The sequence below is a fragment of the Necator americanus genome, chromosome III (assembly GCF_031761385.1).
Source record: "Necator americanus strain Aroian chromosome III, whole genome shotgun sequence".
NCBI lineage: Eukaryota > Metazoa > Nematoda > Chromadorea > Rhabditida > Ancylostomatidae > Necator > Necator americanus.
The window spans coordinates 23,570,227-23,594,424 of NC_087373.1; the positions used below are offsets into that span (position 1 = coordinate 23,570,227).

At 39.7% G+C, this 24,198-nt stretch overlaps 1 protein-coding gene across 1 annotated transcript; it reads right to left on the minus strand.

Moving 5' to 3' along the window:
* Window positions 1-376: 376 nt before the first annotated feature.
* On the minus strand, window positions 377-23,967 carry RB195_010642 (uncharacterized protein; the record flags this gene model as incomplete). The annotated part of the gene is made up of 17 exons (XM_064191743.1): window positions 377-573; window positions 14,859-14,945; window positions 16,158-16,311; window positions 16,498-16,599; window positions 16,999-17,118; window positions 19,070-19,174; window positions 19,360-19,494; window positions 20,065-20,175; window positions 20,258-20,356; window positions 21,204-21,329; window positions 21,411-21,488; window positions 21,538-21,667; window positions 21,876-22,006; window positions 22,074-22,256; window positions 22,313-22,560; window positions 22,611-22,746; window positions 23,899-23,967. The coding sequence occupies 17 exons, from the start codon at window positions 23,965-23,967 to the stop codon at window positions 377-379; spliced, it is 2,211 nt and encodes a 736-aa protein (XP_064049326.1).
* Between the last annotated feature and the right edge of the window lie 231 nt (window positions 23,968-24,198).

Consider the following 24,198-nt stretch of genomic DNA (forward strand, 5'->3'; position numbering starts at 1 on the left):
AGAACAATTTGGGATTGACGCCAAATAACTAACTCGAAGTTGTAATAAAGAGTGCGTAACTCTCTTCTGAACCGAACAATGCCAAAAAAGAACAGGTACGAGAACGAGAACTAATAGAAGGAATCCCGAAAATCGTGAACCGAGAATATTCTCGAATTCTTGAAGAAGAAGACTTCAGAGGTACGGAACACACTTTTCAAGGCCCAAAACATTACACTTTCCCTAGAGTATTTTGCTACCGTTGGAAAAGTTTCATCATCGCGCTAAAAGAAGAAAAAAGACCACTTGAAGGCGTGGTGATGAAAAACTGCTCGTCACTTCAACGCGACAACGAACTTGTGGGTCTCATGTCAATTTTCCAGTAACCTCTTCCAAACTACTTAAACAAAGTCTCATCTTGGCGTTTCTTAGTGGTAAAGGTGCCTGGTTTCTGCTGAGCATCAGGGTGGTTCGCTAGTTCTATCGGACACGTCGAAATAGGCGATTCCATGAGACATTGCTTCAAGTCGTAGAAGACAGCACTGTCATCGGGGGTGAGGAACGTGATGGATTTTCCATGCTTGCCAGCACGACCTGAAATACTCACGATTTTCAAAACTTTGATCGAATTCGCATACAGAAGACGATTCAAAATAATAGCAAAGTTCTAAACGCTGTACTCTACGAATGTTTAATTGCAATACAGAAACTGATGGATTCTTCAATGCCCAGATGCGTGAATTAAATGCAAAAATATCACTAGACGTGCAGGAGGTTCCAAATACAACTGCAAGATGAATGATATATGATAAGCTAATCGATTATGCAGAAAACGGCGTAATAAACAGACTAAACAAACCGACCAAGATGATGAAAACACAACAGGACACTAGTGTGACCGACTGCCAAGTGCCGTTTAAGGCCGACTAATAGCAACCAGGTCGACGTTACGCAACGCAAACGTAATGCATCCCATAACAAACCTGGGTATTAATGTGTAATAAAAGAGTAATGCACTTAAGCAATCCTTTTTGAACGTTCGCTTTCAATGCATTTCAATGAATCTTAGATGCTAATAGGTGTGAATGTTGTTCTTCAATACCATATCTTGCAGGGCTAACGGACATCAAGTCAGTGTCTTTACCAATCCATACCAACGTAATTAGATCTCTATTCTAAAAGGAGAGATGAAAGGCTTGGTTGGACAAGTGCGGTGTGGAGCTGCCGACTGTGCTGATATAGTGGTGATCTTTTACAACTGCGCTATTTACGCTCAGATTATAAACAGATTATAAATATGTTCATGAGAAATTACAAGAGTAATAATTAAAGTAATAATAGTGGAAGTAGTGGTGTGATAGTAGAAGTAGAAAGAAATAGCAACGATGCTGAACAGTTCAAAGAATGCACATTAATACGTCGAAAGCCTCCCAACCGGTGAGAAAAGTGGCAGAAACCCATAACTAGGTAATGAAATACCAGCTATATTTAATCGAAGCAGTGTTTCTGATAGATACTGTTTTCTGCAGTAAAAGAGCCTTAAATAAGTTCCAAACACTGAGCTCGTAATAGATAGTTAGCACTTAATCACTTTGCATTACAGTAAACAGAGAGGAACCAACAATGGAAAAATAATGGAAATGAAAAATAATAAACATTAATGGATGTGAATGTGAGCATGAATGAAACATTACACCAGCCCTCAGCATTCTCTGCGAACAGAAAGGCTAGCTTTACTTCCAAAAAATAAATGTAAGGGGTGTTTAGAGTTCACTTCTACTCCCTTATGTTCTTTCCAATAATTCTTTTTTTCAATACCTAAAATTTTTGACTGCAAATCTGCTCGTATGCCACACAATCTCACACATTCATCCATTAGTAAGCAACAACGATAATTTATTCTCACATAAAAAAGCGCAGTCACATACGAAATATGCTATTCCATCCTGAGCTCCTTTAGAAGTTTACCTTGGGAAAGAAACAAATTCTTGTTATGCAAATAATGGTTGCGAAGGATACCTATTTACTGAATCGAGACATTAATTTTTGAAAAATTGAGGTTTGAAAAGTCAAGCTGAAAATGTTTAAAACGTAGGGCAGTGCAGGCGAATAAATTGAGCAAATGTTCAGTTGCCCACGAATTTTCTTCATACTTGAATGACAGTGAAATAGTATCCCAGGGTTTTCGTTCAAATTTGTCTATCTGGAGATATGAAACGAGGACAAAGTACTTTAATTTACTAGAGAACAATGCAATTATGGCATGTCCAGTGGCTACGCAGACGCATCCTAGATAAGAGGACCTATGTGCACAAGTGTTCGATCTGTCATGCATTTTAGTTCTTTTATTTTATGTGGCCAAATGTTTGGTGAACTTTGAAGGAACCAACAAAAAACATCAAAAAGTTGACCGAAGAAAAGGAAAAGAAAGAAAACAACAGGATAATGGAAATCTACATAAATTGTAGGAAGAAAGGAACAGAAAAAGAAAAGCGAGTGTTCAAAGGTTAAACGAAAGGATGAAACGAGGAGGGTGACATGAAAGTAGTAATCCCTTCTTTTGTTTTCTTCTCGAAAAGAAATCAAATTTTCAACAACAAAAAAAGAAGTGTTACATTGTTTCATCTCAAAAATCAGTGCATTATGCAAGTTCGGTGGTTAAGGGCAAGACCCAGGTGCATCGCGTTGGTTGACCAATAGTACAAAAACAATAGCAAGGAGTGAATTGATCTACTTTTTGATTTACTTTACAGCTCATTTCGTCTTTGAAATTCGAGTCATTCCAACGCAAGCAGTAAATGGTGGTTTGACAAAAAGAAAAATGTTTCTTTTTAATCTCCTCACATAGAGGAGCAGTTAGTAGAAGACATTATAAAACATGAAAAATTTTTATGTGGATAAGAACGAACAAAAACAAGATGACCGCATGTCACACTCAAGTGACAATTTTTTGAGTTGAAGAAGCTCATTCGTATAAGTTCGAGGCATTTCAACGCAAAATCCGTAATATCGTCATTTGACCTACTTTTCAGCTCATCTCATCTTTGCTACAATAAAAAGACGAAAGATGCAGTTATTTCGTCAACATATGATTTTTTAAAGTGTAAAATGGAGCCAGTTCTTCGTAACGGGGCCAAAGAGTGAGTTTTCTCGCAAAACCCGTACGTTTTTCGCTCGATCCCCAAGTACAATTCACTACAGGACTTAATGTTAACTTTTACGGCGACCAACTTCCGATGAACTTCCACGATCAAAACAAAATCGTTGATTAGCGATAAGAATGGATAGCGGCTCACATACTGTCCACAATATCTTAAAGGATTTTGTTACTGTAATAACTGTTTCAATAGCAAAACGAAGGTTAGTAAAGACGAAATAATGGGAATCAAAGTTCAACACTCTACGCTCTATAGCTAAACATTAGAATCTCTTTCAGTCCAGTAAACAGAAGAAAATGCTTTTCCCGACTCCGAAACACTATGAATGCGATTTTTGAACAATAGTATGCAGATATCCACAGAACACTTTCAACAGGAACACTTGCAACACTGGGAAGTCGAAAATATTCTGGTCTTGAGTCTTAAGGAAATGGATAATTTAAGAAATGTCTACACTAAAAGTGAAACAAAATGAAAAAAGCAGATTATTGAAAGGTCAGGACCAAAACAAGGGCAATACTGGTATTCAGCCGGAAAATTAGAAAACAATTTGTATTGCTCTTTAACTATCTTCATAGCAATTAGGAAAAATACTCATAAAACCAGTCTATTCGGCATTAACTAGGAGTGAAGAGAACAACGCTGATCAAACGAAGTACAGTTCACTATCGAGAGATCGCAGATGAGGAAATTCGTTATCTGCCTCAAAATCTCAGCAGTTTTTAAGAATTAGCAGTGAAAATTCTAGCGATAGCCATGTGTCCCTGATGTCGTCTCGTCCTATGATGCCGCCGCCGTCGCCTTCGAATAAACTAAGGAGCCAGTTTCACTCTTTTACCGCCCAACGCCACACCGATTTTCACGGCGCACATTAACCACTGCAGCGAAGAAATTGCCCCAGCGATTCTACGACGAACAGCACTTTAACTGCAGTTTCGAATGGCTAATATTAGTGGAAGGTCAAAGTGTGCGATAGTAGAAACAAACAACGACAGGATTCTGACTACACGGGATTCGTACGTCGATTCAGTGCACTCAACCAAAACCAACAGAGTGCCCAAACACACATCGAGTTAATAATGCTTTGGGTGTAAAAAATGTAGAAAACACCTCGCATCCGTGCGCACCTGTTAGAACTAATTGGACGTTACAATAACAAGAAAACTATTCACAATGGATACGTGGATGAGATATCAAATGACTGTTCAAAAAACTAACGCATGAAGCGACGAGAAGAGAAAACTTGCACCCAACGACAGCTGTGTCCTAACTTTTTGTAGAAAATTGTATTGTTATTAATTCAAATAAAAAAAACATTGTGTCGGGATTTCGACAAGATTTCACGATGAAATTGAAGGAGGAAAGTCGGTAGTAGACAATTACATTAATTAAATTGTCTTCTTTGTATGCACAAACTTACTGCAATTAGATATAATGACCAGAAATATAGAGATGCCCCGTAACCTAATTACGAATCGCAGTTATCGTTGTTGTCATGCAGAGCGCGAAAAAATCTTCACAACGCAGTAAAGTCGATTAAGTCGCCACAATTTAACCTTGTGGAACCAACACCCAACACCCACCACCCAACCCTCCTATTCTCCTGGCATCAGAAATGAAAGAGCCCACGGCAAGGTGCTCAATACGGCAGAAGAAGGTAGTGGAAAACGGAAGGCGACTCTGAAACGTATACAGAATGAGTGACCGTAACGTGGATGCATCGACTAGAACGAGGAGAAAAGACGACGAGCGCGAAATCGCGCACAAGCCAAACTCGTTATCGTTCTCAGTGGAAGAAACGCCGAGCGTTCACAATCGATACAACGCAACATGGTCAGTCTCCAACACATGGAATTTCAATAAATTGCCAGGAACTGCGAAAGCACCGCTATCAATATCAAGTGCACCTTCCTCAGGGAAACACAAACAGCTCGCCGACAAGCAACTACTGCCACACGTAAATATGCTCAAAACATGCCCAAAAACAAAAGAAAAATTCCCAAAAAAAAATCACAAAACGTGGTGTCCAAAGACAGCTGGATTGTTCACAATCACAAGCCAAAAGTGTTCAGTAACATTCTCCACGCAGAAAAGGTAGGATCATCGTGGATAAAAATCATAGTTTCCAGCACATGCGATAACAAATAATTCTAAAATTGGGGTAGGTTAAAATCTATGTGATTGTCTAAGATAAGCTCTTGAAAACGGATTACTCTCCTAGAGATGCATTTCTCTACATTCACGGATCCATAACTTAAAAAGGAAACCTAGACTGCCTATCTTGTCAATGTCCACCTACTTCAATTGCAACAATATCTGATTCTCAATTTTCCACATGGATGATATAAATATAATGGAGATGCGCAAGAAATGAATGATTCCTTAAACTTAAAAAAAAGCTTCCTACTAAGCAAATCTCAAATTGAAACGAATAACCTCAAAAGCGACCTAAAATTTAGGTGAGATAAGTTCTTATCTACACCAGACAACCTCAAAAATGAGCATACCAAGAACTCGTGAAGATAATCCTCCTGAGCGGAACGCTTTAGGAACCCGAACGGAGCTAAGAAAGAAAGAAACAAATTCTTCATGAGCTTTTCGGAAGGAAGCATATGAGATGTGTACCGATAACAACTATCTTTCTAATACCAGCTACGTACGTGACAGCGTTGTGAAAATGTGACAATTTGAGCTAACAGAAGTTTGTTGAAACATCGAGTATTCGAAAAAGGTCAAACAGGGCGAAATTTCACAATGGCAAATACTGTGGTGGAAAATGTAAAGAACTCCATATAACCAGCAAATGAGGACCTCGGAAAATTAGCAGGAACAACTACTGATAGATTTCTTGTGGCTTGCCTCGTTCGATTAAGAATGTCTGTTAATTTGGAGGAGTGGAATTGATTTAGCGCATTACGCAGTAACCTCATACAACCACCGCATTTTAATAATAGGAGCGTGTCGACGCTACGCTAAAACTATGGGGAAAAACAAATTCGTAGGCGACAAGGATACTGAAGCGAAACGAAAACGATGTCAGGTGACGTGGTTGAATGAGACCCGAGAATCGAGATCGAAACAAGTACTTCAGTAGCTAGCAAGTAGTCGCAACAAAGTAAGGAAAGGAAAGCGATTCCCGTCCCAATCGATGCCAAATCTAACAAGATGATCGCGCGTGCAGAGGCGCGGCCACGTTGCGCCCATATCTTATCAACTTCTGTCTGTCCCCCGCTCATTGCGTAGACTGCGAGGACGCCAGGAGAACACGGGCAAATCGGCAGTAATTGTAACAATCGCTACCACACGGCACCAGTATTACACTATCCGCAACTAAAACTAACACAAAAATACATCCTTTTTTCGTTGACCTATACTTAAATCCTAACTGCAAATGAAAGTTTGTGATTTGAAAGAGACGTCGAGAAAGGGTGCCACACAACAGGATACAAAAAAACAACTAAAAAATGGAATATAAAAATAATAAATGTAGAATTATAGAAACAAATAAAAAGCCTAAGCGACAGGGAGTTTGCGGTCTCAAAATCCCGGAATTACCTCATACAAAGGAATGTTATTCCTCTCTTTGTATAGGTTTAGTAAGAAAAAAACCACCATGAGTGAGCACTGCACGGATAAAGCACGGATTCTTCAGCGTTAGTCAGCCAAGTGCTACTGCACTTGCAACCGTAAAATCCGAGAACTTTGCCGTTTGTTGTGCACTTCGTGTTTACAGCATTATACTCCAAATGCAATTTGTTTTTCAGCGAAAAAAAAAACTATAACGGAATTTTTGAATACGCACGGCATAAAACGTGCAGTAAAAGGAAGTGTAGGAAAGTAACGTTCTGATACAAAATGTGCGAGCTAATTTTCTATAACATTCATAACTAAATGCAATGATGAACAAAATGGAAAATAATCCTGTATCGCTGCCGTCAAATTAAAAATTAAAGGCATCACCCCACGAATCTGAGGTGGTACGGATTTCAGGTGAAGTATTCCTGTACGGGATCTTAGTTTATGGAGAGAGGGGTGATGCCATCCATTTCTTCTTAATTGCCGTAAAAAACGGCGGAAGATACCGCTTCGGGCGTCCCGGCGCGCTATTTTCTAAAAGGAGTTTGATTGGAGCGCGCCAATATTGTGCACGCACCGCATCTTCCGGGCCGTTTTTTATGGCAATTAGGAAGAAATGGACGGAATCACCCCCCTCCCATAATCCTACTATCCCGTGTAAGAATACTTCGCCTGAAATCCGTACCACCTCATATTCGTGGGTGATGCCTCTAAAGCAGCTAGTCTGGCGATGTCGATTCCCGTAATATGTGGTGAAAAACTACTTTGTAGATTAACAAAAATATGACTATGAGATTATTCTTGAGAAGTTGGCATTTGACTAAGTGATTTATCAACTTGCGAAAAACCAGAAAAAAGAAGACTCTATAAGTGTGGATCCTCCCCTCAAAGAAACGTTTCAAATGGCACCGTGGTCGAGCAAATGCTGTTGTTGGTGAACGTGTTACGTGAGTAAGGACAAGTCTCCGTTTAGTAAAGACAAAGGCGTCGGAACGAGACTAAAAAGAGAACAGAGAAAGGTCCAAGTTCACCTTAGACGTTAACATCGGAAACCGAAGCAAAATCTGTCTTCTTCATTAGGTCGAACTTTCTGTTCAGTTTTCCTGATGAAAAAAACACAGAAATGTTCACAAAATATGGAGAAACAGAAATATGCTGTTATGAGATGAATACGACAAAGATTATTAACGAGAAATGAAAATGTTAGTGTTCGAACTCGAACAAATGTTGCATGAGGTGTTACTTTTTCCCCTAACCACGCAAGTAGTTCGCTTCTATAAGTACTAAATGTCCTTATTTGATGAACATATTCGCCCCATTTTATGCGACATTTAGCACAACGAAGCCACGATCGTGATTTCCTTCGTTTTCTTTTTTCATAAATCGCATTCATGTGTTTTGTTATGTGAGATGAGAACGATAACGCAGGATAGCGCTCACAGATCCCAAGAGCAACATTCTAAAAATATAAACCACAAACTATGTTAAATTCTATATCCATGATTTGTACTTCAGTCTGGCATTGTCAATTTCATATAATATGGTGAAAAACTGTTTTGCACAGCAAAATTGGTGTACAGGGACAAACAAATTTTAACCGAAGTCTTCTACCGCTATAGAGAACCCTGCATTCCAATTTTACTTCATAAATCTGACAACTTGGATTCCCGTCATTTCCTGTGGCTGTTGTTTTGTTCGCCCCCTCGATTGCAAGTGCACAGCTGTTATAAATTTTTCAGTCGACTACAAAGGTAGATAGACGCACGCATAAAAAAGAATGGAAACTGATAGCACATTTGATATAACGATTAATACAAATTATAAAGACGAAGAGAGGAGTCACACGAACATCAAGCTCTTTTTAGTGCGTCTAGTAAATAGAAGGCAAAACTTCTAGCTGCAGTGAATTGAACAGAGTCTCTCTAAATAGGGGATCAAAGGAATGAATGTGAAATGGAAATCTTCCATCAGGTGATGTAATATCAGTCAAACCCGAGAAAGAAAAGGATCTGCACCTAGCCCGTAGAAAACATCAGTTGTATGTAGACAGTATTCGAATTCTTAGCCATAGTAAAATAACGTATCGATAACGCGGAGAGTAATGTTGGACTGGGATTAGAACAAAAAAAAAACAGTGGACACATTATTGAGTCTTTGGGTTAATGCTGAAAGCACATGGAATCTCAGCCGAGCGGGACTGTTTGGAAATAATATGAAAACAATGATAAAGGGACGTCATGATAAGGCGGGTTCCTCAGTTCCCTTGAGTTGTTCACAACGGATTTTTCACTGCATAATTTTATATGGAACTACACTCTAGACGTGCAAGACAAGACATTCAAAAAATTTGTGAGGAGAATCTGCTACGAATCGAATGATTGATTGATTTGGTTTCTTGGAAAAGAGATGATCCGGTTATTACTGTTCACAAAACTTCGAAATTTTGATAATCATGCTTTGGATTAATTCGTTTTCGTTTCTACCACTATTGCTTAGTATTTCTTATCTGCTTTAATTGTTTCTTGTTTCCTGTTTTTTCTTTTCCTGTTTCCCTCAGTTTCGATGTTTTCTACTTGATATCTTGTGCTTAGTTTCTTTGTAAATGGAGCATCTGGAATTCGTTTCCTAAATAAATGACGAATGCAGTGGTAGCATGCGGGGAAAGCGTTTTCCAGTACATAACATGGGCGTCAGTGCAACTAAAACTCAGGTAATGCAGCCATAAACTTCTCGACGTGCTCCCGCCGTACCACTTACAATATCGAGAACGTTCTCAGTGTAAAATCACAGCGCATTAACACCACTGGTGTTGAATTACTGTACTCGCAAAATATAGCTTTTAAAATATACCACATCATTTACAACTGCAATAATTAACAGAACTCGCAGGAAAAAAGTTCCGGAGAACCATGGTTTCCAAACTGAGATAAAATTATGTTCCGTATAGAATGTCCCGAAATCACAGTTGTAATAAGGAAAAAAATCCTCGTTCCGCTGACATGCATGAGAATCACAGAAACGTTCGCAAACGCTACCGAATCGAAATCAAAAATCGTTTAAAAAAATACGTAGAAGGCAAGCGCACGTCAACAAAAAAATTCTGATGAGAACACTAAAATGTTTGCATATCTGAGATTGTGTGTTGAAGCGAGAAGAAACAGTATTTTCTCTTAAACTGTAAGCAGACACAGATTTCCTTTCACTTTCCAATCTCAACCTTAGTTACTACCAACATTCTAGTCTTGGACCAAAGTCTTCGAGTGAAAAGCAAGTGCACGTCCATTTTTCAGTGCTTCAAATTATAAAAGGCATCACCGCAGATCTCTAGAACGACCAGAAAATGGTACTAATCCTTCCATTCCGGGAGACAACACTACGGTACGATGGCGCTCATATTCGCAGCAGCAACCGTTGCTACTGCGTCAAAAGAATCACGCAATGGTGGTGGTTGTTGGTGAGTTCTTGGAGTCAATCCAGACTTGGAGATTACGAAAATTCCTATAAAACCACTTATCGTTAACTTCATTCTTCACTTAGGGTGCTCTAAATTGGCAATCAATGAAAAGTCAATCCATTTTTGTTTATTTTGTTCTTGTCAGAGCAATACTTTTCGAAGAAATCTTCCACAAACTTGCTTACCAAATATTCTATTGCAGGGTGGAATCATAACTTTAAACCATGATGTGGAAGTAGCGAAAAAGTACTTTTTTGCAACTCTAAATCTATTGACGATTAGCGAAAACTCGGCAGGATTACTGTAGTTTTCAAGTGTATTTCAGAGGATGGACATCACACTGTACAGTTAACATCTAGTGTAAGCGAAAATGAAGTAGCGTTGTTTGATTTCCTTTTGTATTGTTGAACATTTGAATTGACCAACTCAAATAAACAATTGTACAGGAACAGATGGCACAAAAAAAAAGTTTTCTTAGTTTGACACAACAAAACCAGTAGCCAATACAAATGCTGCTCTCCAACCTCAGTCGGTGATACTGGTTAGTCCTAAAAGCTGCGTTCTCAACTAAAAGCAACAACTAAGGCATGGTGCATAGGCAAAAAGATGAACGGTGCACAGGAGCGCTGGGTGCAAATCCACCATATTAGATGCCTGATATTTTTGTCGATTGTCGCCTTCAAAAAATTGTGAAACGTAAAATTCCAAAAAAGCGATTGTCGCCTTCAAAAAATTGTGAAACGTAAAATTCCAAAAAATAGTGGATCCACATAAGAAGAAAGTAACTTGGAGTAAGACTTATTAGTTCCACACATGACGGATAAAACATAACGACAAAAGGCAAATAGCACCCATCATACGTAAAGCGACCCATTATTAACGCAAACACTATAATGAGGGACGATAATAACTATCCAGCATTCAGGATCATGACAATGGAAAAACTGGTGTCGCACAAGAAAGAGGAGATCCACGTGATTATAGAAATGAGCCCAGAAAATCGCGTAATTCCAAAAAGGACTTTACAAAAAGTACATTACATCTAATGACAAAGAATTTCTCTTAGCTGGTCATGTGCACTGTGAGCTGCCCATACTACGCACTTTGGCACGCGCAAAGTTGAGCCGATTTAAACGTGTGGTAGACCAGAAGTCCATCACATTTGAAACTAATGGCGCGCCGCTTATCTGAGTTCATGGATCATTCCTAGAATTGCTGAGTTGCTATAATACGCCTTGATCTACTCAACAACTAAGGAGTACTACATGTTGATACGTGCTCCCAACTCTCAGATCGACTACACCCTTTTCGAAAATCCTCCATAAGAGTTTCAAAAGATGGCGATGCCAACTTCGGCAGAAATTAGAGAAAAAATACTAAAAGAAGAAAGAAACAAAGTAAAGGAGCGCAAAATCCAACTCATTTCTATCAGGAAAAGTTTAGAAAAAGCTACAAATGCAATGTACAAAAAGTTCGAGAAAAACACGCAAACTCATGACATAATAAGTGTGTCGTAGGAGCTAAACCACGAAAAGAAAGTTCTAGCCCTTAGCTTTAGCTTTAACATCCAAATTTATCAAGCTGAACACTTAGCCCCAAAAGAGCACTTCATTAAGACGTTTGAGAAGGAGAAGAGCAACAGGAAATCCAGGCTGCCGCGCCCTCTCTAAAGCAGCTTTCAAAGAAAGCAGTTTTACCTGACGAACGCTATTACGTACCACGTGCGCACAAATGAGTGTGCAGACGTTCACAAGAGAAACCAGCAGCAATGCGGCACGTGGGTATGCGACCGCGGCAGAGACTCAGAGGAATTCCTCACACATTCACATACACTCAACTCGCAACTGCGATACGCGCACCAAAGAAAAACAACTTGCTTACTGGATGGGCACATAAGCCAAGAATGCCCGGCGTAGTGATGAGGTTCGGAGGGTGAGTGTTTGCGGAGGATAATACAATGACGTCATAGCGATGCACAAACATAGCGACAAAGCAGAAGGTAGATGACGCACGCATAAACCAGCAACAGGTAATTCTTCGTAACAAACGTTGTTTCCATGCCCTTATGAAGGAAAAAATGTTATAAGATGGCGAAAGCAAACGGAGTCGAGTTCTTCAGCGGGAACTTCGTAGCGTAGCAGACAAGAACTCCATTTCCATGACAACTACAGGCATTAGCGCAGTCTACTTCACCTGCATCTCTTCACATCACAACGATAGCGTTTAGCTAAGCAAATATTAACCACAGAACTCGAACGATTACGTAAGTTGTTACAACTGAGGACTTTTGAACCCTGCTGCTTCGCTATCGGAATTTAAGAAATGAGACACGTGATGCAGAAGCTCGAGAAAGTTTCAGAAGTGGAAAAGTTGGCTGGATCGTCCTTTGAAAGGCGTGTCAACATTGAGAAGTCTATCAAGGGAGCTGAAAGTCAGCTCTCTAAATGCAAAAAACCAACAACTCAAAATCCGGCGAGCTAATGCAAGTATTATCCTTCACAAAGCAGAACAAAAAGTAACGATAACCTGCATTTAAAAGTGAGGCGAAAACGGAGCAGCACGTGGCGAACATGTACAACAAATAGTCTCTGAGGCGAGGCATAAGCCGTCGTCGGGTGGGCTATTGATTGTCAGCAGACTCGCCATGCGAGTCTGCATCGCCGACGATGAAAACAAATGCAACACACACATACACTCACTCACCTAAAACAACGTTCTCTCGGGGACGAACAAATTTGCGAGCATAGAAAACAGTTTAGGAGATAAAAGTCTGGCACACATTGTTTCGCAAATCCTACATGTGTATTATGCACACTGAATGGAACTTAGCACATTGTCAGCAAATTTGCTCCCTATAATTAAGTGGGTGGGTTGAGACATGTTAAGAAAATACTGGCTTCTGGTCGATAAATAACTCGTAAGCAGATTTCTTTACTTACAATCTTTAATATAATTCAGTTTGGGTCAAGTTCTTATTCAAGTAAATAGATTAGATTACTTTACTTCAAATTATTGGGAATATGAGTAAACTAATAACAGTTAAGTCTGGATAAAAAGTGGTAGAACCAAAACGAAACGAGTACTGTTGTAAGTTTAAAAGATTCGACACAGAAGAAACACTTAAACGTATTGCACAAACTATAACTGCGAGTATATTATTATTTATTATTAAATTACGCATATGAGGACCTCTGACGGAGAAAAATTGCAGCTTGGATTCGACTAGTGAATATCATACGAAGCGCTAGCAAAAATCCTTCAAAACATGGACAATTCGTTCCACTTGTTGTATTGTGTATAAATTGTACTCACATGTATAAGCTACAAATTCATGTCTTTACGAAAAGCAATGACTATCAAAGAAAATTTGGAAATTTCACGAATGGTCGGAGAATATTGAGGAGTATGTTTCAAATGAATGGAAGTTACAGAAACTCCGAACCAATCCAAGAAAACCCTAACACGTGAAAACTAATGAATCTGACACCTGTGTCGGATGGAATAACTGGGCCACGGTGGCTTGGCGCAACAGTCCTTGACTGCAAACATATTCTATCGTGATGAGCCTTGTCGAGCAACACTACGAACAAACCACCAAACAGACGTAAAAATAGACTCCAGTTCAATATCTGATAAGTACGTTGCGCTAAAGACGCGTAGTGATGGTAACTGACTTACTTCTATATTCTACCCTACGAAATATGACCTGTAGTAGCGCACAGCAAGAGCATCACACGGCGATCCTATTTGGCTTGAGTACCGCATATTTGTGCATATCAACTTCACAGCACCTTCTGCTGAGCAAAAGGCAAAATATGCGGTAGATAACAACGGTATTACTGTTACTATTGCTGAAGACAAAGCCATTAGTGCAGCATAATGTGCACGTATAAGCATCATTGCAGTGGAAAACAGAGAACAGAAATTTACTGCTTCGTTGCCCGTAATCCGTCCCCCAGAACGTGAAGAATTGAATTTCTGGTAACCGAAGATTCATATTAATGCCATGTAATGTGTTTAGTCCTAGTCTGGAACACAGACATTCACGCAGCTCTGTAAACGAAACATTGCAGCCAAAACGCGCAGTGTTTCCACACCTGTCGTGCAATAAACCGCAAATTTTCATTTCGTGGGCGGCTTGATGAACTCTTCTAGTCTTCCTCCTCATTCGAATGCTACCGACGTTTATGCAATCCAAGGTCTTCGCCCGTTAATGTTCACACTACGGTGTTTTCTTTCATTTCGCAGTTAGGACAGCGAGCACGCTCCACGCATCTAACCTGTTTCGAGACAACTGATATTAATCATTTCCTCATTGTTACTCTCACTTATACTTTCAAATTCTCTTCCCAATGACTTTATTTCATCCTTTTTTCTTTACTCCCGAGAAGTTTTTCTTTTTGCAATTATCTTCCTTACTATGAATCCAGGTGGCTGGAAATTATTACCATTATTATTAAGATGATAGAAACGAAAGTTATCTCCTCTGTAATTGAGGAGAAGGTTGAATACAAAAAAGCTTTATCTCTGAGAGATTAATGCGCGTTCAGTAGTTCTATAATAAAGCAGGACAGTAGTAAAATTAGTAACGTTTCTGAAAGGGTATTTGGAGTTAGTTGAACGATACGGTTCAAATTCGTTACTGCTGAGCCAGATGAAATAGTAATACGCTATCAACATAAAATAAATACCTGTTCTTCCGATACGATGGGTGTAGTCCTCTATTGATTTCGCCATATCATAGTTCAACACAAGAGAGACATCCTTTATATCGATTCCTTAAGGTGAAATAAATAACAAACATTGTTAGTTTCCACAACGACCGTTCAGTGCTCCTCAAACATCATTTGACATAGATACTACGTTGACACACATAAATTTGCATATTTTTGGTGTGGCATCGAGCAAAAAGAGATTTTCAAAGACACTAAGAATGTGGATGGCTCAAGAAAATCCGTAGTATAGTTTGCGATATGGTCTTGATGTATCGAATAGAAAATCAAAAACAAAAAAGGAAGTATTTTGGTCATCATCCTACTAAAATAGCTATTAGAACAAAAACTTTACTGATAAGACGTCCACGTTTACTAACAAACAGGTAACAGAGTATCTCTTGAACGACAATGGAATCAGCGCCAGTCCCTCTTTGAAGTGATAAGAGATCGGAAGCAGAGAAGCCATTTCGCGCCTATCTGATTTTGCAGAATAATTCTTTCCCTTGGTAGTATGACATCAGAACGTTGCCAACCTTGCGCACCTCGTAGGAGCACACGGCGTTTCACACGCCGTTTTTCAGGAAGATTTAAGGAAACAAGCGAGACCACGCTCATACTTGTAATCTACATCCCGAACCCTGTATTTATCCACGGAGGCTCCAACATCGCCATTTTCGTGACTCGCTGTTTCTAATCAAAACTACTGCGCTGAAATTAAAAAAAAGAAGATTCCACAGAAGTTAGTGGTGTTAAGAATAAGTGAAACACAATTTCGTGTACGTATTGAAACACTGAAAAACGATCCTCAACACTAGAAACGCTAAAGATATACCCGAGTTTTTTTTGTCACGCTCTCTTCTGCCTTATCCAACAATCACTGAGTAGTAAAGGAGTAAAAGAATCCAGTACATATTTGTCATCGCAAGCAACAGAGAATTCACATAAAGAAAGGAATTATTAGATTGAAACACAATATTGAGATATTGCTCTTCGAATTTAAACCACTACTAGAATCAATTTTTTTTTGCTCTCTCCTCTGCTCTTTCTGCTCTCTTCCGACTATGTAGCAGGGGGAAATCTGTTCAAATGCATCGAATTGCACGAGTGCACTAGTTGATTTTTTTTTCATTACTCATTCTAATGTCTCCAACAACTTAACGTGGCCTGATTGTCTCTAACATTGAAAAAAATCCATAGACTCTCAATCTCTTTACATTTTTCAACCTTTAACCGTTCGATATATCCTCAGTAATAAACAAATTAGTATAGATTTACCTCTTCCAGCAACATCTGTTGCAACGAGAATATCTTTCGTCTTCTCCTTAAGGGCTTGCAGTGCGTATTCTCTAGTCTCCTGACCTTTACCACCATGAAGGACAACTGGATTGAAATTCAATTTACTTAGACCTTTCGCAAGTAGATCCGCACCCTATAAATAAAAACAATAGGATAGATAGTCCACGACCACATTACATCAACAATAAAAGATGGAATATTGAGCAACCGGTGATCAACACCGACAAAACTCTGGAAGAAAAATGAGAAATCTCTTCAATGATCTTGAGAAAATAGATACAATTGAAGAAAAAAGATCAGCAACATTGTTCGCAATCACCTTCTTTTGGTTAACGAAGATGATAATTGGTGGTTCAAAGTGTTCCTCCAATACTTCAACCAATTTCTTCTTCTTCCTATCTTCTGACAACATGTAGACTATCTGAAAAGTAGGGAGATCATAGCTGTTTCATAACTGGCATTCATAAGTATTATTGAAATATGTACCAGAAGTGAAAATTGTAGGAAAATTGTGTCAGAAAGCAAGAGTAGAAATTCAGAAAAAAAAAGCGGAAGTGAGGAAAAAAGAAATAAGAAAAGAAACCAAGCAAGGGTTAGAACAAAGTCGATTGAATAAAAAGGCTGATTGAAGAAATACAGTGTGAGTAAGAAAGTGAAAACGAGTCAAATGCCCTCTTCTCTTAAAAAAGAAAGCACTGTCAAGGGCTTTCTTCTTGGCAAAATCTTGTAAGAGGGTTCATGATCCTTGAACTACCACTGTTAAAAAATCATTCCACTTTTCACTCCTTTGTTTACTGCTGAACCGTTTTTTGAACAATACCTGTTCAACTCTCTCTGTAGGACGTCCAGCAGAGCCAATGTGCACCACAGCAGGACGCCGCAAATACGCCCGAGCCAGTCGTTCTATGGCTGGTGACATCGTTGCTGTGAACATAACTGTCTAAAATTGATTTTTGCTATTGTTCCACCATTAAATCCTCATAAATATGACCATTGAAAATATAAAGACATTCAAGTTGTAAAATGCTGAAGAAGACAAATAGAAAACAAATTCAAATAAAAATGAAGTGAAGAAAAAGATATTCCGAGTAAAGATCATTTTAGCTATGAATCAAGTCAGTAAAATTTAGTTGAAACACGGTTTTTTAAGTCCCCGTTGAAATATACCACAAGAGCGACACATGTTGTGTACCAGTCTCAACGTACGTACATCAGACTTCTTGTGGTGCATACTTCGTCCGTCTCCACTGATCAGTAGAAATTAAATGTGGTGACATTTTCCGTAAATTAAATGTGGTTTTTTTCTAACAACATTTCTTTCGTTCTTTTTTTTTCAGAAACTTAAAAACATTCATGAAACGGTGATGATATGAAGTGATGACTTCATAGTTCTCTACCTGGAAGCTTCAGCACTACATTTGGAGAGTATTCAAACCTGATTTTGCGCCTACATATATTTCTTCGATTCCGTAAAAATTTGGAGGCATAATTTGAAACATGAGCTTTTCTTCTCTTTCTCTTCAACAAATAGGATAAAGGATAAAGTTTCCGGCGTTAATCAGTTCGCTTGGGATGCGCCCCCACGTTCACTTCAATTCAGAAATCGTTTGAGGTTTACGAACGTGTATCTGGCCAACACAATGACTTGTGGTGGCTAGCTGATGTGTCAAGTCAGTGTTTTTATCCTCCCAGACAAGTCTGGTACCAGTTTATCGACACCGGAGGGATGAAAGGATTGGTGAGCCCTAGGACGGATTCAAACCTCCTATCGATCATGAAGGAAGCGGAACCCTCAACAATTAGCGAGGAATAATGTACATCACTAAACTAGTAAAGATTATGCTCTACGTGTGATCACGTAAATTGTTAGCTACTATTTAAACATCCGTTTGCATTCGCGCTTCCAATTTCTGAAGAAAGGGTATTACCAACCTGGTGAGACAAGCATGCGCTGGAAATTGACATGCTGTGGAGTAAAGAGAGGTGAAACGGCACGGCGGCCACGAAATGGTTCACAGCGCTTCTTTCACTTCTTGACAAATTCACTTGGGGTGTATTACTGCACCGCGGCGGATCAATTCGAAATGGGATCCGCCCAGACCATTTTTCCGTTTTTTGGCGCCGGTGCACCAAATTGACGCCATGAGACCCGTCCCACCAAATTTTTCCTCTTTGCGACGCGAGCACACCTATCTAACACCAATTCATCTATCTCTCTCCATTCTGGTATTTCGTTTCACAGATAAATACATATAGTAGGGTTAAAACGATATGAAACGCGTACGCAATTGCGTACGCGGCTTCTCTCGAGGCGCGTCGGTGGAGCGTAGTGGCTACGAGTGTGGTGAAACCCTTGTTGTCACCACACATCGCTGCAGTTTGCGACGGTCCCAACTCGGTTTCAACTGTTGCCTCCACTGCGCCATTTCGAGCGCGTACGCAAATACACCGCAACTACACTCGTGATTCATGTCGTTTTGACCCGACTATACATACACACGTGACAGAATAAGCCCGCCACTATATAGCATGATGAACACCGCCTGTTGTGTGTGTGTGTGCGTGTGTGTGTGTGTGTGTGTGTGTGTGTGTGTGTGTGTGTGTGTGTGTGTGTGTGTGTGTATATGTGTATGTGTGTATGTGTGTATGTGTGTGTGTGTGTGTGTATGTGTGTATGTGTGTGTATGTGTGTACGTGTATGTGTGTGTATGTGTATATGTGTGTGTGTGTGTGTGGGTGTGTGTGTGCGTGTGTATGTGTGTGTGTGGAAAAGACTATCGCTTTCAAATTTAATCAGGTACAACAAGAAGTTTTGTAAGTAGTTTTGAAATATACATGTGTTCACATACCAATAAGAAAAAAACAGTAAAAGAAGAACGAAAAAGACATACTTGCCGATATTTCTCTCTTGTGGCAAAGTTGTTCATCAAAGCTTCCTCGTGTTCAATATCGTCAGTATCGGGCTTCTGGTTTGACACTGGTAGGTAGCTCAAAACCTGAACATTAAAAACAATTCAAGCACTCTATACTTACTGCAAACACTCGATGTTTCTTTATAGAAACAAAATGAAAGAACTAGAACTAACAATATGTGCTGCATTGTGATGCAAACAATAAATACTGTATAGCATTTGCCTTTATTTGTTTCTCGTCGACGACGGGTAAGGAAAAAATTACAAACCTTCTGCACTTCAGGTTCAAAACCCATGTCAAGCATACGATCGGCCTCATCAAGAATTACGTACGAACATTGATTGAGCAGAAGATATCTGTTCTCTAACACATCCAGAAGACGGCCGGGAGTAGCTATTACAACCTTAAAACACACAAATACTACAAAGAAAACATTAGAAAACTACCACAGCAGGATGTTATAGCGCTTCAACGGCGATATCCGTGCCAATAATCATTAACGTTTCACTGTCTTCCTCTGGGCCCGCCTATACGAGTCTGATTGCTACCTGCTTGCGGTGACCCCTCTCAGGGATTTAAGTACACGCTTTGGACCCACATGAGCTACATGACATACACAGTTATAGGCGGAATGTACCCAGATATTGCTCTTGTCCAGCACACTGCCAAAGCTGAACCCAAAAAGGTCAAATATCTAGCGGCAGCGTGGAATCTTTGGTAACAACTCTCCGCTTCGTTAGGCTGAACTGTTCGACATTGTAGACCTGAGGTGCAAAGGTCACTCGGTGTTGATAGGCAGTTCTCGCGAGACGCCAAGTCTCCCAGGATATGGAAAAATGGCGAATGGATGGATTATGTAGATCGAGAAGGCTGGACAGAACTTTGTTCTAGGACGGCACACCTCGATGAAGACGCGGGTAACCGGGCAGGCAACAATACCAACCCCCGATTAGGTAACTAGGTAATCATCTACCTCCACTCCCAGACGTAACTTCATTCCTTGGTCTTCACGGGACGCTCCTCCAATGACAGAAACAGTACGAATTTTTAACAGTTCCCCAAACTTATTGGTCTCCTCCTCGATCTGAAATTATCCACTGTCGGTAAAAGGGATAATGATGAGAACAGAAGAGTCAAAACAACAAAAAAGTAAGGAAGATCCTCGCCTGTTGAGCTAACTCTCTTGTTGGAGCTAAGATAACCGCGTATGGACCTTGATCATAGTGCTCTTGACGCTCTAGCTTGGGCAAGCCAGTTATCCATACCTTAAAAAAAGTTCAGTGAGTTTCGCAAGCACAGCACTCAAACGGACGAGTAGCAAAAAAAAAGAAGAGCTAGCGCATAGTGGAAAACGAAAATGAAATCTGCGAGAGGTTTTCACCATAATTATGGACATGACATCCAGAGAGGTGCCGAACACCCCATTTTCCAGAAGACTAGAAGAAGCTATGGAGTGGAAGACATATGATAGACGCCGCTGTTTTTACAAGACAGACTAAAATACGGCTCACATAATTGTTCTTGGCAAAGCATCAAAATAATGCTGGCATTTGTCTTTAAGTATCTTTAGTGTATGAATGGATTCTTTGTAAAAGGTACCGCAAGTTCTCGAAGAAACTGATAGTGTATAAAGGATTACAGAAGCGCACTGGCCAAAACAGGAAACTTCAAGAGTACTCTCAAGGAAAAGATGGGAAAGAGCAATTAAGAATACCACAAACGCGGGACTGTTGCAGACACTCGTTTGATGGGAACATAAAGTGAAGAAATTGGAGTAATTTACCTTTGATATCCCAAAATTTGTCAAGAGCACGGTGAAGAAAGAGCGGCCTAACGAAAAAATGCCATGCAATGATCACTCTACTCAACAGAAATACCAGCAAAATATTTCTAAAATTAATTATACACTTTTCTGTAAGCGCTTCACTTATAAAGGTGCACTACGACAGCAACAATAGCAGACACACTTCAGAAACTCACAAAGCACTGAAAAGAACTGAATTTTTTCATTGGAGATAAAAGAACGGATAGATATTGCTGAACCCAAAAGTAGTGGTAAAGACGTTGTAACTATGTAACGAACGTTTGAAACAAAACTCCAGGACAACGAACCAGAAGAGGGATTAAGAATGCAGCCGTTTTACCGGAACCCGTTTCTGCAACACCGATTACGTCACGATTTTGCAGACCGATGGTAATTGCCTGCCGTTGAATAGGAGTTGGTTCCACATAGCCCACCTGAATTACCATTATTCTGTGTTCAGAATTATCGGAATCTTACGAATTCTTAGGTATAATCATCAACATGCTCCTACTTACTTTTTGTATAGCTTGGTAAACCTCATCAGGGAGACCGCACTCCTCCCAAGAACGAATTGGCTTCGGAACCCGACCACCCTGAAGTCTGCGCAATATACAACAGTAAAATAAACGTGGAAAACTCCACCTTGATTGAAATATTGAAGTCTTCGCGGAAAATACGCCAGTCACGCTCTGTCATTTCTTCTAAGGGTTTCATCTTCCAATGTCGATCATCATGGGCGGACTTTCGTTCCTTTTGTTTCTCTTTTTCAAGTCTGGAATAGCCTTTAATGTAGACATAGTCCGTACAGTCAAGCAGTGATTGCTCTCCTTGAAACTTGAAGTAAACACAAGAGTACGTATTGAATGCGCTAATGAATGCGTTATCCTTGAAAATTTTAGCCAAACTGAATGATTGTGGCAGCACTAAGAGATGCGATTTTAGTAACGAGCTAGAAAGCAGAGCTCAGTATTGTGGATTACCGGGCTTTCTCCATAATCTTCTCTTCTGCTGTACGTCTCTTCTCCATGATTGCTTGATAGAAAACATTGTTGTTTTTCTTTTGGGTATTTACGTCAATGCCAGCGATTGCACCACGACCAAAAAATTGCACCTTAATGAAAAGTTGGGGGGGAGGGGGAGGAGGAGGAGGAGGAACGAAAACAACTACTAAAACTTACCTCATGTCGTTTTTGGTACAGCTTATTGTAATCTTGTGATGTGTCCTCTGATGCATCCCAGTCGAATACGAACTTCCGTTCATGAAGGCGCCTCCCACGTTTCTTTTTTTCTTTTTGCATGCCCAGATAACGTACCTTCACTGCTTCTTGCAATTTATTGAGATCGAAGGTATCTTCATCAACCTCAAAAGTTTCTCACTACTTTTTAATGACAAGAAACAAGGGTAATGACGAGTTACCTTTTCCGAACGAGTTGCTCGAGGTTCCCTGTCACGATCGCGTTTTTCTTTACTTCTGCTTCGGTCTCTCCGCTCTCTATCTCTGTCTCTGCTTCTACTTCTACCTCTTCTGTCCCGATCTCTTTCTTTACTTCTACTTCTTTCGCGTTTGTCACGATCTTTGCGGTCTCTTGATCGGCTGCGATCTCGCCTTTCCCTACTTCTGTCGCGATTTCTGTCGTAATCTCGATCTCTTTCCCGATCGCGATCTGAAATAGTTGGTAAGTTACATTCACTTAAAGCAATACTACCGACTTACCAGATCTCTTTGCCTCTGCTTCAAACTGCTTTCGACTTTCTTCTATTCGCCTTTGATTTTCCCTCATTCTCTCTACTTGCTCCGCACGTCGCTGGAGAGCCAGCGCTGCTCGCTCTTCCTTACTCAGGAATTTTGGCTAAAAGTAATTCTAATGAGTGGTACTTGGTGTAATCAGAAATTGTTCATTGTAGAGTTGAGTGGATTAACTTGTTTTGCTTCCTATTACTTCAAGCCACTTTTGATGGACACAACCAAAAACGTTCAATGGCATGTGAACAGATTTTTCTTTGTATTGCCGCGTCAACACTTTCTACTGCTTCATAAATGAGGATTTTCCACTCAACTAAATTAGTACAGAGCATTCCAACACTGGAAATAAGTATTTCAGATGCGAAATTAAGCTTAGTTAAGTGTACTTTTCTCATAAATTTAAAACATATATTTATTACGAGAAGGATGGGACGCACTGACGCAATTTCGGAAGTCGACACCACGATAACAGGCCTAGCAGACGGTACTCTTTCGGCACTCTTCCTCAAACAATCGAAGGTATGAGAAGAGGCTACTACTTTACTTTAAAACACAATTAAGCGGTTGGAAAAGAGATGCAAAACGCTCGACTGTAGACAAGGGTCACATTTAATAATTCACTGGTTAAAGGTCTTCATTAGAGATTGCAACAAATATGAAATTTTCGTACGTAGCTAGAACTAGGTTCTGGATAAAACACAAGAATGCATTCCTCTATTGTCAGCTCCAATTAAATAAAAACTGGTGGTTATGTTATTCCACTGGATACTCCACATCAATAATATTACTTTAATTCCAAACTTTTTTCACTCACTAGATATGTCCTAATTGCAAACTTACATAATGTTTCAAATTTTGCCTCGTTTAAATAAAATTCTTTTCTAGAGCACATTCAAAACACCTCCGTGCATTGATAGATTTGCGTTTTTTTTTTCTTCGAAATGCTACTGCCTCTTGACACTTGATGTATACGGATAACTCCGATTAGCTCTTAAAAAACACACACAATTGATACTGGTAGTCACTGTTGTGGAAGAGAAAAGGTGGGGCAATTCAGACAAAACAAAAGCTAATTTGTTCTCTAGGATGCGAAAAGTCAGTCACAATAGGAATTTATATACTCTAGCTTCACTGAAACTCCCCAAGGGGATTCCCGGGACAGATGTTGAAAGTAATAAAATTTTGAAAAAGAATCTCGTTTGTCCTGTAAAAAGTCACTTCGTGACTTTTGCATATTTTTCGAAATGATACAACCTACCTTTTCTTGTTCTTCTTCCTCTTTCTTTTTTCTTGCTAAAATATCTTCCAGAGAAGGTGGTTCGGCCATGTCAAGCTAACAAGATAACATAAAGTGTTCTCTAGACACTGGGCCCATTCAACGTAATTAAAATAGTCGGCTTCACTTCTTAAGCGACAGCTATGTTGGAACACGACCAAACTGAATGAGAAGAACAAGAAAGTACGCGAAAGTTTTATTAGCGACAAAGATAACAAAAAAATCAACTGAGATGTTGGAACAACTAAACTGAGAAACATGAGTGCACGGTTCTAATCGCAT